The following is a 19,669-nucleotide window of genomic DNA, read 5'->3' on the forward strand; positions in this document are numbered from 1 at the left end:
CCATCCTCATCCCAACCAACTCAAAGGAGACTTCAGTTATCAGCCCATAAGAAGAAAATAGTTCAGCTATCACAAACTCACCTAGAAAACTTATAGAAATTAAGTAGCATCATTGACAGCATGCACTCATTCCGTTTTTTTGTTGCAGGTCCGGACTGAAAAATATATTTAGAGAGAGACTATTTTGTAAGTGCTTTGTAAAGCACCTTTGGGTCTCCTGGTGGCCATTTCACACCACAAAGTTTATGAGACTGGCCACCGCTTTGGAAGCTTTCTGTCGGTTAGTGATGAACACTGGCAGATGTCCTCATATAAGATAGGATGGGGACACTGCCTTCTTAAATGTGGGACAAATAGGCCTGACCCTCCTTAACGGGGAGTAGTTGTAGAATACTGGCAAGAAAGCGTCCTTAAACAGGAACGTGTAACCGTCCAGATCCGGTGAGGTTTCCAGTCAATCCAGTATTGGGGTGTGAGGGCACTGACCATCTTACATAGGGGATACATGGCTATGCACTGTGTGTAGGATTTATACATGCACTGGGTGAATGTGTGCCTGTGGATGGTACAGTACATGGAGAGCCCTGGGTTCCATTTTGGGAGACTAGCCTAGGCCTGCATTGAGAAACATTGTGAGGAGGTAGAGAGATCCACCAGACAGATTTGTGTATTGCTGCATTCCTGTAAGCTGGGTGGGACACACAAAGGGTGCTCTTTGATTCAGTGAGAGGTCACAAGGAAGCACCCGGGGCACACCTAAGGAAGGAGATGGGGTGATAAGGGAGTAGGGCTAGGGCCCTGGGCTAACCTTTTGATACACATCACTGTGGCTGATATCCAGGTGTGAACTCCTGTGTTGTGGGGATATCAGCTATGGCTCAAGAGAGAGGACCAGAACCCACTGTCTACACTAAACTGATTTCACTATGCCCAATCATGGGTCAGATTTATAAAAAAGAGCCAGGGGCCAAGACAGACTCGGGAAGATAAAAAGGACAAAAGGGATATAACAACACACAGTTTATTTCAATGACAATAACCAAGATGATATTTTTTGCATAAAGGATAAGCAATATAACATACAATCCATTTTACATTTTACATATAAACGAAAGTCCCACACATAGAACAAACATACACACACTCATTCAGACATCATACTCATGTATAGGACGAGACAAACAAATGTATAAAAGTTATACACGTTAATTTCCAATAAACTTTAAAAATAACATCAGCAGTATATGAATTTAGCAAGATAACAATTCAGAACAGGCTCGTGCGCTACCAGTTCATAGGGGCAGATGGAATCTTCTGATGGGCACGAGAAAATAAGAGCCAACGCACGTTTCGGTGTTTGCCCATACAAGGCTACACCTTCATCAGGGCAACGGTGATGGAAGGCGTGTGGGACAACACAGGCGAAACCTATTATTGAGTCATGAAAAAAGGAAACAACATCTCAACGGATCCAAAAAAAGTTTTTGAAAGAACATTCTGGTCAAAATATATTTTAACGTCAAAGTATCTCCTTCAGCACTCACTAAAGTACAACAAAGTCACTAAGGTTACATGGGGGCTAAAGGATAAAACATGTGCAGTACGAGTCAGAGAGGCCCAGGTTCAAAAGTGGATGATATAAAGATAACAAAGTCAAGCTGGAGGGTTGCTTTTAGATGGATAAGACCGAGGTGCTCCCAGAGAAATAAGGTCAAAACAAAATAATAGCAGTCAAAATATCAACGAGAAAACAGAAGAACACCAGTGATGCAAAAGGAATGATATCAAGAAGGTGCAGATATAGCCAACCGATCACCAAGAAAAGATGGAAAGCAGGAGTACTAAGGAGGTTTTACAAAACAGGTAATATCAGCCAGATTGAATAAATATAGAGAGGACAATACCTTTCAATCAATTGTGCTATTACAAATCAACTCTTCTAGGTAAAGTTGGGGAAGCAATAAATATGCATCAAGTAGAGAGGCACATCATTTCTATAGAAAAAAGAGAATAGTGAGGTGAAATAACCATGGAAGCGATATGGACAATCCAGGAGGGAGATAGGTATAGGTAAGAAAGAATGATGCGGCTTGCAGGTAACAGAAAACAATAATACGGCTTACCCAAGGCTGGGTCCGATAGATTGCGGTCTGGAAAAACGGCCAGTAGAGGCTACTCAGCGGGGATTTTAAAGCGTCAGGGGTAGGTTACCCTAAAAGTAGAGGGTATGTGTATCAGGAAGTACCAAGTCCACCAGAAAGACAATTCCAGTAAAAAAATGAGCAATGGTAAAAAGAGAGGTCAACTGACATAGACTCCAGGTCCTGCTATACGACAGACTGACTACCATGGGCAAGATGCTTACTAGACAGTGGGAGACGCCGTCAGGCGGAGTGGTAAGCTTAAACACACCGCAAACTGTTAATCGCAGTCATAGCTAGACAGATGAGAATAGAGAGCATTTCAAATCCGGCCATAAGATGCAGGGCCTAAGATAGAAAAAGGAGGAGAGTCTATTTCAAGTGATATACGGAGAAGGCAAGGAGGGGGCCTAATACAGTACAATCAGAAATTGAAGTGAGAGGACTGAAGCTGTTCCTAATTGGGCATCATTTAGAAAAAAAGGCTCAGAGGCCTTAAGGCAGGATCTATACATGGATGCACCGCTCAGAGGTAAAAAGCGGGAACAGAGGCTTGAGGACGCGCAGGTCAAGCTGGTAGGTTCAAAGCGCCTAAACACGGCATGTACGAACAAGAAAACAATTAAACAAATAAACTGAGACGGGGGGTATCTTACCGTCGATAAACGCGATACTCGGACGAAAGTGTGGCAGCAATGGTGAGCCTAAGTAACACACGGGATCTGAACTTAACAATCCGGGGTTTTAAATATAGAGGGACCAATTCCAGAGCCGAGGGTAGAGAATCTCGCGAGAATACGTAGCGTGGGAAACAAAGAAAGGGCTCAAAATATACAACAATAAGAGCCAACAACATTGGCGGCCATATTGGAACGGCGATCGGTCGGTCGGTCCCAGGACTGTGTCGGTGTCGGGTGGAAGAAATTCCGCCCGACATCAAAATAAGCCTCAATGTGTGTAAATGGGACCAGAAGCGCAAAAGGTTATTTTTCATTCAACAATATGGCAGATGAATTGTGAAAGGATGCAGTGAACAGGGATGGACAGGGGTGAGAACTGCTGCATGAGGCTTTTAGTGTATGTAAGGGTTTGTTTGGGGACAAATGTTGAGCAACGGGTAGCATCTCCTATAAGAATAAAAAAGTGTGAAGTTAGTCAACCAAAATGGAAGTCTTTAGCACTGTATGTCCATCATGTAGCAATTTGAGCTGTATTTTGAACTTTACTAAGTAGTGCAATAGCCAGAGCACCACAAAATGTTAACTGCGATCTTCTCTCGCTCGCTAGCCTTTCTTACTTCCCTGTATACTTGCTCATGTATTTTGGTGCAGGGGTAAGATAACGTTGAAGCTCTACAGGTAATATAAGATAGCGGATCAGACAAAAAGGGACTAAAAGGAGGCTGCCACCTCTGGGATAGGTGGTGATAGGGTGAAAGAAGACTGTGATTAAATGCGTCTCAGAGTGACATCCTAGAACAAGACCTTGAAAAAGTAGTTTAAGTGTGGTGGGAGAAGTTAACAGCTATGTTTCAAGTAGCTTACAAAACACACTTAGTTTTAGCTGACTACTCACTGCCACTAAACACTGTTCCAGGCTGCCTTGGGTAGTGAGTGGTAGTGAGGTAAGAGAAGGCTCTTCCACTTATTCGGCTCTTGGGGGTAGACAAATGAAACAGAGAAAGAAAAGGGAGTCCAGGTGAGTGAGTGAGTTAGTAAATTAGTAGGTGAAATAGTGTCAGAAAGTCCGTATCTGTGAGGATGTTTAGCCAGTGAGATCGGGCTTTTTCGTTACCACATGGGCCCACAACCAAACCCAACACTGGTCCAGCCAGGCACCACTTCATGGTCCTAAAGAATGTGGCTGGGAAGATACTGTGTAGTAAAAATAAAAAAGAAAAGAAAACACAAACAAATTGGTTGCTTCTATCAAAGGCTGGCCAAGGAAGAATACTGCACAGAAGGGGTTACTGTACAGTTTAGTGCCTTTCAAACATGTTTTAGGTAATACTGCTTGGTTAAATTAAAGAACCATTAATTTAGCTTTCATGCTACACACCTAATAGGCTTTCCCCACCCTTGTCACCTCATTCTATGAGTGCGGTTACAAACGTTAAAGAAGCAAACAAAAGCCAAATACGTTACATTTCCATTGTCTTTAGTTGTCTTGATCACATAAGCTGACAGAGCTCACAGGCATATTGCGAGAGGTGCTAAAGTAACACAAGTCCCTTCAATAGTTGACAAATTGCAAAACTTGAGTAAACTATTTAATATTTCACGTTATTAGCTCAAGCCCTACCCATGCCACAGGAGGAATATTAGGGGGTTCGTTTTTGCAGCTGCTGCAAAGCACCTGGCAGTAGAAGCTTCAATGTTTTGTTCTTAAAACATACATGTTATATTATACTACTATATAGTGCCCAAATACGTGATGCAAACAGTGATATTCTCCACAAAATTAATTAAAAGAGCAAATAAAAAAAAATCTTCACTTTTCTGCATAACTTTACCATCCAGATGGGCCAAATAATACCCAACATATGAGCAATAGTGATGCGTGTAGTACCTGCTTGATATAGAGGTGGTTCATGCCTTGAGAATAGCCGACTCTTTCTTCCAGGAGTTCATCATCAGCCGTTGGACTTTGCTTTACTCCCATTTCTGCCAAACTATCTGAGGAGGTTACTTCAGAATCACTAAAATTAATAATAAAAAAACAGAAACTACTTTTAAGTGTTCACATTTTTGCCTTAAAATAAACTACTGACTTTTTTCAACACACCTCATCTACAAAATGCATTTTATCAATGAAGAATCAAAGAGTCACAAAATGGTAATGCCCCACTAGCACTTGCACTCAAAATGATTTATGGAGAAGAGAGGTCCCAGAGGAACTCACGTTCCGGAACCCAAACAAGTAAACAAAGAACGTTTGAGTCGGATTCAGACTGGAGGGTAAGCACGTGTTTTTTAAAGTGCGACACAGACCATTATAGAAGGAGCATTCAACAAAACTGCAAAAATCATCATTAAAGCTATTTAACTATACAACAATACATTCAGTAAAGTAATGAGAAAGGTAAGCAGGTTAGAAAAAGCAACCCGGAAGTGGTGAGATTTGAAAGATTTCCTGAAGAGATGGACACACCGAGACACCTAAGATCTCAAGAAGGTTGAAGTTACATACTGGTAGCCCACCCACTGAAGACCACCTACCTGATTGTAAACACATAGGGCATACTCTCCACCTGTTAAGTGGCTGAGCTGAACTATAAATGTAACCTCACTAATAGGAAGGGCAGATCGATAACTCTAATGAACAGCCACCTTCTGTACCAGCTAGGGCACGTTTGGTGATGAGCATTTGATCAGCCATTTATCTAGGGATGGGGAGGTATGTATTTATTCTTTGAGGAGTTGAGCCCACCAACATCACCACTTTAGAGAAAATACGTCGGTCCATAAGTAAAAATGGCCAAATCAAAGTGCTCCTTTGAGTGAAGCCAAGGAACCCTCTTCGCTGTTCCTTTTTCAAGAACTTCCAAGACCTTTGTCATCAAGAAGTTTGCATTTGGGGAAGGGAAGGGGGTAAATAGACGGGAAATGTCTGCAGATCGGAAGAGAGTAATCCAAGAAAACATGAAGGAAACATAGGAAGTAGTGGAGAGCTCTTGCTGTCACTTGCAGCAGTGCCAGAATCCTCCATCTCTGCATAGTTTGGGGATCTGCTGGGGCTGGCTTGTACCAGAGAGTGTAGCCCCTAAATATGCTTGTTACAGTGCTGGGGAATGGTCCTGACTACAAAAAGCTCCTCCCTCCGAAAAGAGGAGCTATCCTTCAAAAAAGAGATGCCTTTTGGTTGCAAGGCTCTGTAAAGAAGCTCTACTTAGCCTACTCAGCATGAAGGGGTGGGGGGAGTTCTAGACCCTCAGCCTGCTTTGTAGATAGATATTGCCAGGTAGGTATGTAGCCAAATAACAGTATGTAGGCATGGCTAAAAAAAAAAATGTGAAATGATTAAGCAGGAGCAAATGTAGTATAAAGTGCACATCTTGGTAGGTGAGCGTTCAGAAAGGAAAGGTTACAAGAGTCTGATCAAAAAGGTAAAAACAACCTGGGAATGGACTCGAGTCTGGTCACTTTCTACATGACAATTACCGCTTCCTGTCTATGCTAGTCTATTGGTCGCTTCTTTACAGTTTTCAAAATAAGGTATTATCATAGGAATAGGAGGAATAACATACTCTAGACCATCTAATGAGCCTGACATCTTTGGAATCGTACCAGGGGCAATGAGCGCCAAAACCTGGGAAAGAAAGATCAAGAAGATGCTTCTGGGGTGCCAGAAACCATGATGGGAGCATGGAGAAACACATGAATTTATAGAAGTTCAGTATCACGACAGCCCTTTTCTAAGTGCTCCCAATCTAACTAATGAACGGGAAGGTGAAATTATTTACTAGGGATTCAACAGGTTGGACAACTTTGAAAGACAAACAGAAAGATGGCTTTCTTGGCTCACTGCTCACAACTCAGCGAGTAGACCAAGTATGTTCACTTGTCCAAAACTGTATTGTAAAATTATGTAATTGAGTTAACCACTCTTCTTTGAAAACAACATTCTCACCAAGTGCACTGTTCTGCCTAGCTCTAGTCCTGAGACTTTTATAGCCTTTAACTCCTAACTTGGCCTCCCAATCCCCAATGTTGTATGAGGGTGTTGGAACAAGGTTGATATGAGAGCTGGTGCTGTTTGATTTAAGGTCTTTCAGGTGCTTGAAGACAGTCATGAAAATGTGGAGATTTATGTTTATATACTGGAGTTTATTCTTGTACTTGCTAAAGAGACTGGGGAGAAGGTCACGTGATTAGCTACCAAAACCTTAGCTATTGGTTTCTCCCTGAAAGTTATGCTACACTTTCTGAGAGCATTCAAAAATTGCAATAAATATATGTTCAATTTTGTGTATCAGAAGTAAACAAAATGAGGGATGAATCAATATAGCCACTGTGGTACCTGTCAATTATTAAGGACCAAGGCTTTGTGACAACGAAGCTATAGTTGATGGGCTTTCTTGCAATCATAGACAAGGCAGGTGGTACACAATATTTGTTCTATCGTTACCTGCATCCAGAAATATTTTGTGGTGAAAAGCTTTCCATCTAGTGTTGTTAACTATCATAAAGGTGATGGAGAATGGTGACCAGACACTCAGAGATCCAAGACAAGCCAAAGTTGCACTGCTTAATCATGCTAATCTGGATATGTTTAAAAACTGAAAGAAGGCTTCAACAATACAGTAAACTTAACTACAGAAAATACTTAGCTGAGGTTAACGGAACCCATCATTCGTGGACACTTTTCAGACCATATGGTGCAGAGAAGCAAAAATATAACATTGATATGAGACTCCGGATAGGGTAGGGAAAACGATAAGTGCTCTGGGGCTACTGAAGAGGAGTTGGTTGCACTTGTCAAAAAGCCAGGAAGTTTCAAGAGAACAATGCACGCAGACTATGGTTATAGTGTGTAAGAAAGTGGGTTGTAAGTTGCGAAGGATGTTTCCATTCCAAGTAATAAGTCCACAATCTCTTTTTACTGGGAAGTTAGTACCTTTTTGCAGCAATTGACTCTGAGTAGCGCAGGTGCTTTGAGACACAACCACTATGGGAAAGCCGTGCATGCCTCCTCAAGTCATGAATTCTTGCTTGCGCGACCTCCCCCCACCCCGAGCCCTTGTCTTTCCATGAGGGTTACGGAGCAGGAGCTACACAACCTGCTGCCTTAAGGAACTGCACACCACATGTTGGAATTTCCCAGCCCTGCTGGCAGCTCTACCCAAAAATAAGACAACAAAAACAGTTTTTTCTGGCCTGACTGTGAAGGTTTTGATGGGGAAATATGTATTTCGCTACTGGGGGTCGGTTCTGCCACTGGAAGCATACACTTCAGGTTGCCAAGCCTCTAAAATGTTATATATTTTGGGGTGCTGGATTCTCTTCACAAAGGACTAGCCTCCTGTCTGGGCAGCTGGCATGTCTCTAGCACCGAAGATCCAATGGAATCCTCCAAGGTTCCCCCGGCAGGTCGAACCCTCTAATGTCCCCCAGCGGGTGTAAGGAGGCCAGCACCACTAGCCCTGGAGAAACAAGGCCCTGTCTCTATGTGCACACTGAAGTCAGAAGTCCTTGAGTACATATTCTCTCTCCCAGGTCGGCATTCCTCCAGTGTTGCTTTCTCTAAGTTGAGACTGTTCTCAAAAGTCTCTTCCTAGTGCAAGTTTTTTTAAGTGAGTGTGGAAAGTTTGAGTAGCTGGTCACCTTTGCCCAATCCTAGGATGACATCATTGCTCTACTCTTGACCCAACATTCCGGCACAGCATTGTAGGATTTCCCAAAATAGGACCTTTAAGTGGTCTGTTGAAAGACCTTCTATGAAAGCCTATGTCATACACCTTCACTGCCATCATAGCCTGGTCCCTTCCCTTCAAATCTTCAGAGGGGAGCCGCACCTGTCACTTGCTGCACAGTACTGGGTATTTGGACAAAATATAGAGTTTTTAGTATCAGGAGACAGAAATATCTGGGAAAATATTGTGATAAAAAATATCCTGATGCAAAAATATTGTTGTTAAGAGTATCTTTTTTTAGGTAATATTGTTGTTAACAATATCGTTGTTTTTAATATTGTTCTCAATAATAAAGTTGTTAAAAATATAGTTTTTTTAATTATTTTAATGTGTTTTAGTGCATATATTAATGTTGTGTTATTGTTTTTATAACTGTTAATAATTGTTTTAAATATAGTGTGCGATTTTACGTGATTTAGAATTCTTTATTTATTTGCTAATACTAATTTATAATGTTGTAGCGGGTTGTTGGGCTTGTAGATGGATATGGCGGGAAGTTAATTAAGCAATAATTCTTTCTTAATTAATTAATTTTATACAAGTATGCGATTTATATTAATTTTGCAAATTATGTCATATTCCTTTATTTTAGTTTTATTTTAGGTGCAGGTTACTAGGTCTGTATGAGTATAGGGAGGGAAGTTAATGAAGTAATAAATATACTGAATCATTTTAATTACATTTTAACTGACTAATAATTATGTATTTTGTGTAAAATGTATATATATCAGGTGTGGGCTGCTGAGTTTCTAGGGGTGTGGGGAGGGAAGTTTGTTAAGTAATATTTAAAAAATAATTCTTAATTGTTAAGTATCTGATTGATTATTAATTATATAAATTCTGTTATCCTTATTTGTTTTAGATATATTTTATGTGTGGGATGCTAGGTTTGTAGGGATAAAGGGTGGGAAGTTAAGTAACAAATTATTTTCTAAATCATAATTAATTATTATATATATTTATGCAAATAATATTGTTTATATTAAGAGTTTTATAGTATTATATTTTATAAATTATTAGGGCTATTAAACTATGTAATATGTTTGAAATGAACTATTTTCCTTACTATAGCACAGACTGGAGTGAGAATAGTCAATCGACCACCATCTGAAGTCCAATTCTTTTCCTACTGTTGCATAGACTGAAGTCGGAATAGTAAATGTAATTACTCCAAAATCCAGCAATTTCCCTAAAGTAGCACAGACTGGAGTGGGAATAGTTAATGTTATCCCTCCAAAGTCCAACACTTTTTCTACAGTTGCATAGACTGGAGTGGAAATAGTAAATCTTCCAACCTCCGAAGTCCAATGCTTTTCCTACTGTTGAACAGACTGGAGTAGAAATAGTAAATTTTATCCATCTAAAGTTTAATGCTTTCCCTACTCTTTTTAGCATTTTTAGGAAATGTGTTTTTGGGGTTTTAAATATGTAGTATTTAATTTATTGTCTAAATTAAATAATATACTTTTATTATTGAACTGTTTATATTTTTTATGGTTCAATTGTGCGTGGTGTGTGCAAGATGTATATATTTTTTTTCAGCAAAACACCTCCGAAATGGGATCCCCGATCCTGCAGGGTGCCTACAGCAGAACGGGGAAGGAACATCCCGTGTTTGTCAATCAGGAAAGGAAAGCACTGAAGCCTAATTTCAGGAACCACCAAGTGTTTATTCCATAATCGCACAGGCACCACGCTATCTATCCAAAAGCGTTTTGGCTCGGCAATGAGCCTTGGTAACAGGTGAGCAGGTTAGCGGTATCAGGTGATTGCAGTCATTTAAAAACCAGGCTGCCACGTGATTTGTAGTTAAAAGTCCTGCAATCCCCAAAATGCACTAGAATAGTTCTCCAAATTTGATAAACTACAATGCATAATTTGTAATAAAGCATGATTGTATCTCAAACATTGCAGTCAAATTCGCATCATCCTCTTTCTAGTCAATCAGAACAAAAGTTCTTCCAATAAGAGTACTTCGCGCATTTCAGCCTGGTTGTATTATTATTCTTTATCCAATATAAATCCAAGATCGCAGTCAGTTTTCAAGTACTTTCAGAGTGCGAAGTGCATAACATGTGGAATGCCAGCACAGTCAATATCATAATTCTTGGCCTCTTAGGAATCCGAAAGAGTCGAGAAGAGGCAATGTGCACCTCCCGTATTCCCTTGCTCTTTCACCACACTCAAAAATAACAAGATGAATCCTCTACTTGCATGGTGATAAGCTGGTCATGCTCCCAAATTTACATCCAGCAAAACACCTCAAAAATGTGAGCCCCCGCCCCTGCAGAGCAGCTATAGCAGAACAGGGACGGAGCACCCCATGTTTATCAATCAAGAAAAGAAAGCACTGAAGCCCAATTTCAGGAACCACCTGGCATTTATTCCATAATCAAACAGGCACCATGCTCTCTACCCTAACGCGTTTCAGCTCGGCAGTGAGCCTTGGTCACACCTGTGCACTTCAAAGTACTTGAAAATTGACTGCAGTGTTATATTTATATTGGATAAAGAATTATACTACAACCAGGGCCACGGGCTCCCATTTCAGAGGGATGGTGTGTTTGTGTATGGGTGTGCGTGTGTGTGTGCGTGTGTGTGTGTGTGCGTGTATGTGTGTGTATATATTTTTATTCACAGTAATATATTATAAATATTGAAAAACGCAATATAATGTAACATAATTAACTGTATTCATTATGTTACACTATATATATATTTATATTTAATATATGCATATATGTTATGTTTAATTTATAAAGCGCACGGCTACTCAAAGTGTCCCGGCGCTTACTCCAGAAAAAAAGTGAACTGCACACACATCAGAAACTAAAAAAGCAATGTTTTAAGCTTTTTCCTAAAAAGCAATGGATCCTGAATGTCCCGGAGTGTCAATGGTAGCACATTCCAAGCCAGACCAGCTTAACGGACAAAAGGACTCCCGCCAAGCCTTTGACGCTTAAACCTAGGAATCTGCATCAGCAGCTGGTCAGAGGAACAAAGCTGTCTACTAGATCTGTAGAAAACAAATCTCTTTTGAAGATAAGTAGGGCCTAAACCATACAGGGTCCGATGTACAATAGATAACATCTTAAATTTCAGCCGAGATTCAACTGGGAGCCAGTGCAAGCTATGTAAATGGCTCCGAACACTATGGTGCCGCTTCCGATCCGTTAAAAAAAAATTCCGTACGACTCGTATCCGTATTTTTTTCTGTACGAATCGTACAAGTCACGTCCGACCCGTGAAGTACGATTCGTACGGGAAAAAGTACATACAGATCGGCCCGATCCATACGAATCGTAGCGGGAAAAGTTGTACGAGACGTACCCGGACACTTTTCCGTACGATTCGTAAAAACACAGTCCGAGCGTACAAGTACGATCCGGACCGGCTATCCGATTTACGAATCGTACGGAAAACGTCCCGTACACGGGGAAAGACTCTACCCGCTACGAAGCGAAGTCTGTACGACTCATAGCCCGGGAAAAGTTGTTCCCGGGGTACGAGTCGTACAGGCCCCCCCAACCCCACCCGCGTCTGTACGAACGGTACCCCCCCACCCGGTATGTACGCACCGTACCCCCCACCCGCGTCTGTACGCACCGTACCCCCCACCCGCATCTGTACGCACCGTACCCCCCAACCCGTATGTACACACCGTACCCCCACCCCGTATGTACGCACCGTACCCTCCCGTATGTACGCACCGTACCCCCAGCGCGTACGCGGTGGGAGTACGGTGCGTACATATGGGGGGGTACGGTGCGTACATACGGGGGGTACGGTGCATACATACGGGGGGGTACGGTGCGTACATATGGGGGTGGGGGGTACGGTGCGTACATACGGGGTGGGGGGTACGGTGCGTTCAAACGGGGGGTATGGTGCATACATACGGGGGTGGGGGAAACGGTGCATACATACGCGGGTAGGGTGGGGGGGCCTGTACGACTCGTACCCCTGGGGACTCCGCTTTTACGGCTGTTATTGGCTCCCGTAAAAAAAGAGGAGTACGGAGTGCCATAGGGACGGATCGTACTTGCTGGCCCGTAAAAAGCTGCTTACATACGTACGGACGTCGCGTGCAGGCTGTTCCGGATCAGATTCGTAGGTTTTTTTTTACCCGTACGGTCTTTTGTACGATTCCTACGGAAATAGGCTTTCTGTACGGATCGTACTTCCTGGGTTGTACAGACAGTTTACCGGGTACGAGTCGTACGGAGAAAACGCTCCGTACGACGATTCGTAGGGCCTTTATACAGGATCGGAATCGGCACCTATGTGTGGAAGAAAGACCCAGAAGCAGTCTGGCTGCTGAGGTTTGGACCACTTGCAGCTTTTTTACCAGGTAGCCTGGACTACCAACCAAAATAGCGTTGGCATAATCCAATCGAGATAAAATCAAGGCCCGGACCACAGTTTCCTTGGCACTGACAGGCAAAAGAGGGAGAAACTTCCTCAAAATTTTCTAAGTGCCGAAGCAGGTTCCTACCAGTTTCTTCACTTGTGTTGAAAAAATCAGGTTTTCATCAAACCAGACACCGAGATTCTTTGCGGTGCCCTTACCCATAGAAGGTCGGGGAAAACCCGGAGGCCATAGCCTTTCCCTAAAGTCCACTGGGAACGAGCCATACAAGAGCACTTCAGATTTTTCTTCATTGCACTTCAATTGTGCACTCACCAGCCAGTGGAACACGGCAGACCGACAGTGCTGCGCTGCCTTAACCGAGTCGTCACCCTTCCTCCAAGAGAACAAGAGCTGAATATCACCTGCATAGGCCATCACCTTAGCCCCCGGTGACTCCGCAAGATAAACTAGTGGAGTCACTTAGATGTTAAAAAGAAGAGGGCTAAGTGTTGACCCCTGCGGTACACCGGTTGTCAACTGCATAGGCGTGGAGGCACAAGGTGGAAGCCAGACCTGCTGCGACCTGTTTTCCAAAAAGGATCTAATCCAGCACAGCACCGATCCCGAAACACCAATTACCTCTAGGCGATCAAGGAGTAAAGAGTGTGGTACTGTATCGAATGCCGCCGAGCGATCCAGCATAACGAAGGCCGCTCTCCCGCCGGCATCCAAACACTCCCGGACCGCCTCCGTCACCTCCAGCAATGCTGACTCCGTGCTATAAAAAGCACGGAAGCCAGATTGAGCTGGATGAAGCAAATCAGACACCTCTACATAGTTGGTGAGCTGAGACGTAACAACCTTCTCGCAAACTTTAGCCAAACTTGGCAAGAGCAAGATAGGCCGATAGTTCTCAGGGAGCAGAGGGTCAAGAGAAGGCTTCTTGAGGAGGGGAGGATCAGTGCCTGCTTCCATGATAATGTGACACAGGCCTCGCGAAGTGACATGTTAACCATATGGTTAACTTCAAAGTTAATAGAGTCTGCCACTTCTGACAGAAGCCTAGCTGCACATGGATCCTTAGGTGAGCCAGATGTAAGTGCCTTAAGAATTCTAAGGGTACAAGGCAGATCAACAGGTTTAAAAGCAGAGAAGATGGCAGCAATCTGCTTCCCCAGCCAAGCGGGAGTAGAATTCTTGGACACAGTTGAAAAAGAGTCCTGAATGCTAACTATTTTGTCCCTGAAGAATTTTGCTAAGGTGTTACACCAAATAACCGATGAGGGTACCACCAGAGCCTGGGCACTAGGAGACACAAAACTCTTCACAATAGAAAATATTTCTTTGGAATTATTGTTTGCACGATCAATACGATCAGAAAAATACCGGCCTTTGGCCAGTCCAATGGCCACGTAATAAAGTTTTTGTTTAGCTCTGAGTGCAAGTTTGGCTATAGGGCAGTAGCCGCTGGAACGCGATGCTCTCTCCAATACCTTACAGGCGTGTTTCAAAATCCTCAGATCAGAAGTAAACCAAGGCTTAGAAGGGGGCTCTCTCCTCAGATTAGGCTGACCTGGAGCAGAAAGAACGCCGACTGCGGCAGTAATCCAATCTGCAAATCTTGACACATTATCCTCAAGGTCCTCAGAAAAGGAAGGATGAGAGGCTGCCAAGCGGCTACTCAGCTGCCCAGCATCCAGTTTCCTAAAGGTAGGCAGCCGATAGGCACTACGTGGACGGGGTGGGCGCATAATGTCCTAAGAGAAAAATATAGGGAAATGATCCGACCAAGTGACCAGGAGAGGCCTTTCAACTACAAAAGGAAAGTTGGAGCAGATGGAATCTAAAATGTGCCCTCCTTGATGGGTCGAATATGTGACCCATTGAGAAAGTTGGGCTAGATGAAGCGAATCCATAAAAGCAGTCGAGATGGATATTAAAGTCCCCGAGAAGCAAACAGTTCGAAAAAAGCAGTGCTCTATCTGCTAAAGCGTCCCCACATGATTCCAGAAATACATTAGCTATCCCCGGTGGACGATATATCAGAGACCCCCCCAAAGTAAAGTGGGCAGAGAGTTGTAAGCTGAAGTCAAGAACCTCACATGCACCCCAGATGGTAGATGTTTCGCTATGCAGGGCCCAGCATTCTCTATATAAAATTGCCAGACCGCCCCCCCCCCCCCTCTGCCGACTGGGCAATCAGCTCAATGGATTTTATAGCCAGCCGGAGTGGCCACGACCACAATAGGATTAGAGAACACATCAAGCCAAGTCTCTGTGATAAACAATAGGTCTAAAAGATTATCAGAGATCATATCTGTGATGTCTACATAATGCTTCCTCAAAGATCTAGCATTAATGAGGCTGGCACTAATGCTCCCCTGTACAGGTGAGGCAACAGACACACTGTCAGAAGGAAGCTGTGGTCCTAAAAAAAAACCATGGTACACACAAACAGTGGCACTCGAAGAACCCGCCAAATCGTCACAGTATGAAGGACATTGAGGGGATCTAAGTGACTTTAGGAGCACGCTAGAATAGAATACTGAAGAGTATTACTAATAGTTAAATCCAAACAGGCAGTATAACTCGCCCTGAGCACTGACTTGGCGCTGACGGGCGCACCCGGGCTTGCCTTAGGCGCGCCTTTGGCGCGCCCCCGGCGCGCCCGCTGCGCGTACGACCAGAGACCATTAAGTAGAGTTTGGCTAATGCTGGTATGCGACGTGCAACGAGTGGACCACTGACCGCGAGGAACGCGTGTCACGTCCAAAATGGCCGCTAGCCGGAGGTGGCTACAGCTACAGTGTGAAGCAGTGGCAAGGATTCAAACACACTCCGGATGCCTTGCAGAGAAATGTCACCAAGCACTAAACAAACAGAATAAAAAGTCTGCCAAGAATTACCCCAAGTTAAAAAGAACACACAAGAAAATGAAACGTTCCCCCCAATTTCCGATGTGTAGCGGACAATACAAATTTAAAAACATTTGTATATATGTGTGTTTATATAATTATACATTTATATATATATGTGTTTATATAATTATAAATTTATATATAGTATTTAATATTAGTGGAATTTATTTAATTTACATTCTATTAAATTTACATATTAAAATATTTAACATTTACTACTTTAAACTCCATTTATATTCAGATAGCAATATGTTTGTATAATTTTTAAAGATATTAGTCTGAACAATATTTTATTTCCGATATTCTTTACTTAATATAATAAGTATAGTGACACGATATTTTGGTAAACGATATTTTTGACACAATATTTGTGTCAAATGATATTATTTACACTCAATATTGTGTCAGTGATCCGAGTACCGGCTACTCTTTGTTTCTGTTGAGTTGAGCCTTCCCAGGCCAGGTGCAGTGGGAAAACTAGGAGTGCAGATATATGGAAATTAATGTCAGGTCTGCCCTCTGGATCCTAATTTACTATTCTATTGGTATGTTGATCTAGTGCCCAAGCCTAACTATGGCGAAACTGTAGTTTGGTGCAGATATTGCCAATAGTGTTCTGTACAGTGAAGCACACATTTTTCAGTAAATCACAACAGATATACATACCGACACTATGAATGTCCTTTTATTTTATTTAGAAGGCTTGGTCAGGTCCTCACCAATCTATGAAGGGTCACCTCTGTGCTCAACTACCGACTGAGTTAGACTGTAATCTCTCACACTCAGCCCACATGTCTGCGTGCATGATCACGTGTAACCAGCCCGACGTTTCTTATCCTAGCTCCACAGCACCAGGCTTTATCCTAAAATGTGCTCACTGGTGGCTAGGACTCCCATTTCAGTTCAACAGAGTTTATAGTAGGTGCGGCTTACTCGGAGCACAAAACAGGCATACCCTGAAGATGAAATGCATTGGAACACTTTTCTCAAACTGTGCATATATAAAACTGTTTGTGTTTAGTTAAGCAAGCCGAAATCACTATAAAGATGCAAAGACTAATCGGGAATGCTAGAGTACTCAGACAACATAGCCAAGGGAAAAACAAATATGGTCTTGTTTGCAGCGTGACCAGAAGAGTACTAATTAATTCAGGGAGGGATCAGGAGGACAACTGTTGTTTGCACGGGCATTTCCATATGCCATTACCCAATGTCTCCTGGGCCTTGTTCCCTTTCTCAACAGGTTTAGATCCAGAGCAACGCAGCCTGTTGTGTCCTTATCAAGAGTCTGTTAACGATTCTGAGGCTAGGTGTGTGCAGTGAAGCGCTCCCTCAAGAACAACCGCTGCTTCCCAAAACATGAACAAAGATCCACCATCTGGTAATTTATCAGTCCAGGAAGTGGATTTACAAAGAAATCCCTCCTGTCAAGGGTCACCAACACACTATGGCGTGTGATAACCAACATTTTGAAATGTTATAGTCCTTGAATGTGAGCTGCAGTTGCACTGGAAGCACGTGGAGACACCCTAATCAGAGATCAGGCATAGCTACGCAGGAGGCCACACAGTCATTTGGGGAATCTGACTTTCACTGAGCCCTAATGATAACAATACATGAGGTATGGGGTATTAGGTGACAGCAATTACCCGATTCAGTGAGTTCTTCTTTGAATTGGTTCTCTTGTCTACCCTAGTCCATGTGGCATCAATCACTACTTTGAGAGTTCACCCACAAGTCTGGGGCAAGGGAACAGTCATGACGGGGAGGCAATCGAGGCCTGTGAATCCACTTGAGAGCTATCTCCTTTGTTCGCTTTTCCTTAAAGTGCCAACACGGGGATTGGGCTAAAAACGTGTCTCGTCAAAGACCAAGAAGGATCACGACTGGCAGACCCCCAGGCCAGAGGACTGCATCTACCAAGGACAAAAGGCACGGCTCTGCTAGGGTTTGCAGCCCTAATGGTGACCTGCTTGCCTGACCCTGCCCTGTTCTCATTCGTGGGGTCCTCGGAGCAGCGTCCCCCGTCACCTCGGGCACCATTGAGTCAGCTGCAATCATTCAAACAGCATATATATAAAATCAAAAATCTATTTTATCGTGTTCGTTTTTGGCCTTGAACCTATGGCATACATGTTCTACATATAACAGAATGGAACATTTTTTAAGTACATGTGGAACTGGTGTTCGTGTAGAAAAACGACATTTAAAAATTGTATGGGGTCTAATCCTGATAATGGGTTAGAAAAAAACGGTGTGAAAAGTTCGCTTTTCTACCACAGTAACGATGCAGCGTAAAGGAACATTTTCATACGGAGAAGTGTTCTTCCTTTAAGAAAAAAAACTAGTTCTGTAAATTACCTTAAAAGCTCGCATTATGAAGAGAAACGTTTAGCTGCTGAACGTGAGAAGCACAACAGCAGGCCCTCGCTGAATGCAGGCGGGCGCGCGGGAAACAGATTTTTAACTACTGTTCAATTAACGGCAGAACAATGACTGTGCATAAAACATACACGAAATAATTAGCGTGGATGGTTCTTAATTTAAAGGATGTTAAACAGCTTGTAGACATCTGGTAGCAAGCTGAAATAGGTCATTCAAAATTTATCTAACTAAATTAAGGGGGGGGGGGGGGGGACTGTTTCTCTTCCCGGATTGGCATGTCACAGGATAACTAAATGGACTTCGCTGCCTTGCCTGGGAATCCTTAGCTGTCAGTGGTGAATATGCAAAGGGCCAGCAAATTAAATCAACCTGCCAAACTGTCAATTTCAAGCCCCATGACTGCATGAAAATAGCATCACTGGAAGAAATCAAGCATCACCTTCTTTTGGGTTTCTTGGCACCTATTCAAATACTCGTACAGTTGTGACTAATTTTGCATGCAAATTTCAGTCAATAAGCGCAGAACAAGGCCTCCCAAGGCATTTCAGAGGATCTGACAGTATTTTTGCTGAATACCAAATCGACAGTAGCTGAAATTCAATCTCCATTTCCAAGTGTTTTGCATATGCACATTGTCCCGTCCACGGGGCAGAGTTAATGAGGGCCCTACCTGTCTGCGCTCACATCCTCCCAGCCGTCTTTATTGAAGTTCTCAAACATACTGCTCATAACCTTGATGGACTGATTGAGGAACGCTTGATGACGTCTCAGAGAGCCTCTTCGCTTAGCTGGTTTCGATTTAGCGATGGATCCCGTCGCTTTACGGTTGCTTTTCCCCTTGGTGGCTTTGGTAATGGCAGCCTTGGCGGCCTCCATGGCGAGCTGCAACATTTGCATCTGCCTCAACAATTTGCCATTCTCTAATCGTAACTCGTTGATGTTTGAAGATTTTTTCTTTAACAAAGCGACTTCCTTCTCCAACTCGCTGGCTGTAGCTTCCAATTTCTCCTTGGCTTTCATGATTTCAAAATTGGCCTTCTGCATTTCCCCCGCTTCGCGCTCCCATGATTCGACATCTTTTTTAAGTCGCTTCACAGATGCTCTCAGGGACTGCTTCTCCTTGGTTAGGTCCTCATTTGTTTGCCTAAGTTTCTTAGTCTCTCTCTCAAAATCCTTTAACCTCCGTTCTAACTGGCCAACCTAAATGAAGTAAAGACATCACACAGTTAGAAGGTAGGATTTGCAATAGGAAAAAAAATGAGCTTCTAAATGTTTTAGCAATTTTAAAATGTGGTATATAGGAATGAAATTAACATTAGAAGCAGCAGCACAAAGCAAAATATGCATTTTTTATTATAATCCCCAGTTTAGATTTTGGCATATTAAGACGCTTATTCAGCTGTCGAGAAGTTGTATTTAATTGCACTGAATCCTTTTTCAAATTTCGAGCACCCCTAAAACA

General features: G+C 42.8%; 1 protein-coding gene across 1 annotated transcript in view; it reads right to left on the minus strand.

Annotated features, from left to right (window-relative positions):
* Positions 1-19,669, minus strand: part of CNTLN (centlein) — a 1,182,709-nt gene that overhangs the window by 368,504 nt on the left and 794,536 nt on the right. The window contains exons 16-17 of the mRNA XM_085634784.1: positions 18,878-19,407; positions 4,710-4,839 (exon numbers count right to left, since the gene is read on the minus strand). Coding sequence (XP_085490910.1) covers positions 4,710-4,839; positions 18,878-19,407 — 660 coding nt within the window. The remainder of the gene's footprint in view (positions 1-4,709; positions 4,840-18,877; positions 19,408-19,669) is intronic.

The sequence above is a fragment of the Triturus cristatus genome, chromosome 2_1 (assembly GCF_964204655.1).
Source record: "Triturus cristatus chromosome 2_1, aTriCri1.1, whole genome shotgun sequence".
In the NCBI taxonomy this organism is placed as follows: Eukaryota; Metazoa; Chordata; class Amphibia; order Caudata; family Salamandridae; genus Triturus; species Triturus cristatus.